At 41.6% G+C, this 1590-nt stretch overlaps 1 protein-coding gene across 1 annotated transcript in view; it reads left to right on the forward strand.

Annotated features, from left to right (window-relative positions):
- The window catches only part of LOC111981063 (rho GTPase-activating protein 23-like), an 8807-nt gene extending 8490 nt beyond the window's left edge, over nucleotides 1-317 (forward strand). The window contains exon 6 of the mRNA XM_070433690.1: nucleotides 84-317. Coding sequence (XP_070289791.1) covers nucleotides 84-317 — 234 coding nt within the window. The remainder of the gene's footprint in view (nucleotides 1-83) is intronic.
- The last annotated feature ends 1273 nt before the right edge of the window (nucleotides 318-1590 follow it).

The following is a 1590-nucleotide window of genomic DNA, read 5'->3' on the forward strand; positions in this document are numbered from 1 at the left end:
GAAAGCAGGGCAGACGGTGATGCTGCTCCCTGAGGAAGAGCGGTGACAGCGGAGGTGAAGGGGCAGGGTGTGGCGGGTGCCAGAGGACGCTCGCTCTATTCGTCTCCGGTTACTCCACCCTCTCAACACTGGGGCGGAGCCTGGCCGTTGAGCGGCCGGTGCGATCTGAAGCTGACGCATCGAGCGCAAGCGAACTGGTGAGTGCAGCACGGAACAAGAGAGCGGATTCGACCCTCGCGACTCCCTTACCCCAGGAGAGACCTGAGACAACACCCCCCTGGCATCCTTTTACACCCACCCTCACACCCCTTCTTTAACCCCCACACAAGGGGCCCCCCCACAAGCATCATTCCCACAACGGAAAGCTTCCTCTCACAACCACTACAAAACCCCCACCCTGGTCTCCCCCACGACCCACACACACACACACACACACACACACACACACACACACACACACACACAGCAGTAGTGGTCTGTAACCAAGATGTTTGTCTGTCTTCGTTAATGTCTGTACATATGTGTGTTTGCCTGACAATACTCGTGAGTATGTTTGAGTGTGCAGGTGTTTGTGTGTTGAACTATTTTGTAACATTTGTAAAAAGCCTTGTTAAGTTAACCTTGTAAATATATATATTACATTATCTTTATTTTTTAAAATTGTTTTATGGTTTACATAAGTGCACGCAGGTGCACCATCATTTCCTTCAAGATGTTACTTGAAATGTTCCTCTTAATATATTATTTTTTGTTTTATATACAGTAAATATTATATATATATTTTTTGTATGAAAAGAATAAGTACTTTTATTGTGATTTGACTTCTCGGATGTACCTGTTTTTAAAACAAACAAATAAGAAACATCCTGAACCTGACTTAAAGCCTGTTCCTTGTTTCCTCATAGATGGCCTTTCTCTGTGACTCACAGTACTATGCAGAAATAATTTCTCTCATTTAGCAAAGATAGAATAACTCATCCAACATTAACATTCACCAGTCCAAATCCTTAGTTCTGGCCGTTGAAATGCCTCTCCGTTTCATGGCTGGAAAGCATCCATTTCCGCATTTGAAGAAAGCAATGTACTCTCCCCTTGCTGACACTACTATCTACCTTATGTTGACAATGCTTATCTTATTTGGCAGCAAACAGGGCTTTATCTACCATAACCTAATTTAAGTCAGAATAATGTTTGTATGCATCTCAGCTCTCTTATCAAAGAACGATCACATACTGTCCTTGCATCAACTCTATCATAACTGTCTTTTCAATTGGATTAAGTATTAGTTGGTAATAATTTGCTTGACCAAACCTGCCTACGTGTACCAGAGGAAATATTTGTTTTCATTTTATGGGTGACCGAGAAAGCGCAAAATATTGACAACATGCCCTGTTAAACGTCAAGGGTTATAAAATGCAACCTGCATGTATACACAAAGTTACATTTTGTAAAGTCTGTCAATTGTATTTTATTTGTTATATTATCAGGAATATTTCAAGTATTAAAACCATCTACACATGATTTTATGTCATATATTACATTTGCATAAGGTTAGACTCAAGTGAATGACCACTGCGAGTGGGGTGCTTC

The sequence above is a fragment of the Salvelinus sp. IW2-2015 genome, linkage group LG20 (assembly GCF_002910315.2).
Source record: "Salvelinus sp. IW2-2015 linkage group LG20, ASM291031v2, whole genome shotgun sequence".
In the NCBI taxonomy this organism is placed as follows: Eukaryota; Metazoa; Chordata; class Actinopteri; order Salmoniformes; family Salmonidae; genus Salvelinus; species Salvelinus sp. IW2-2015.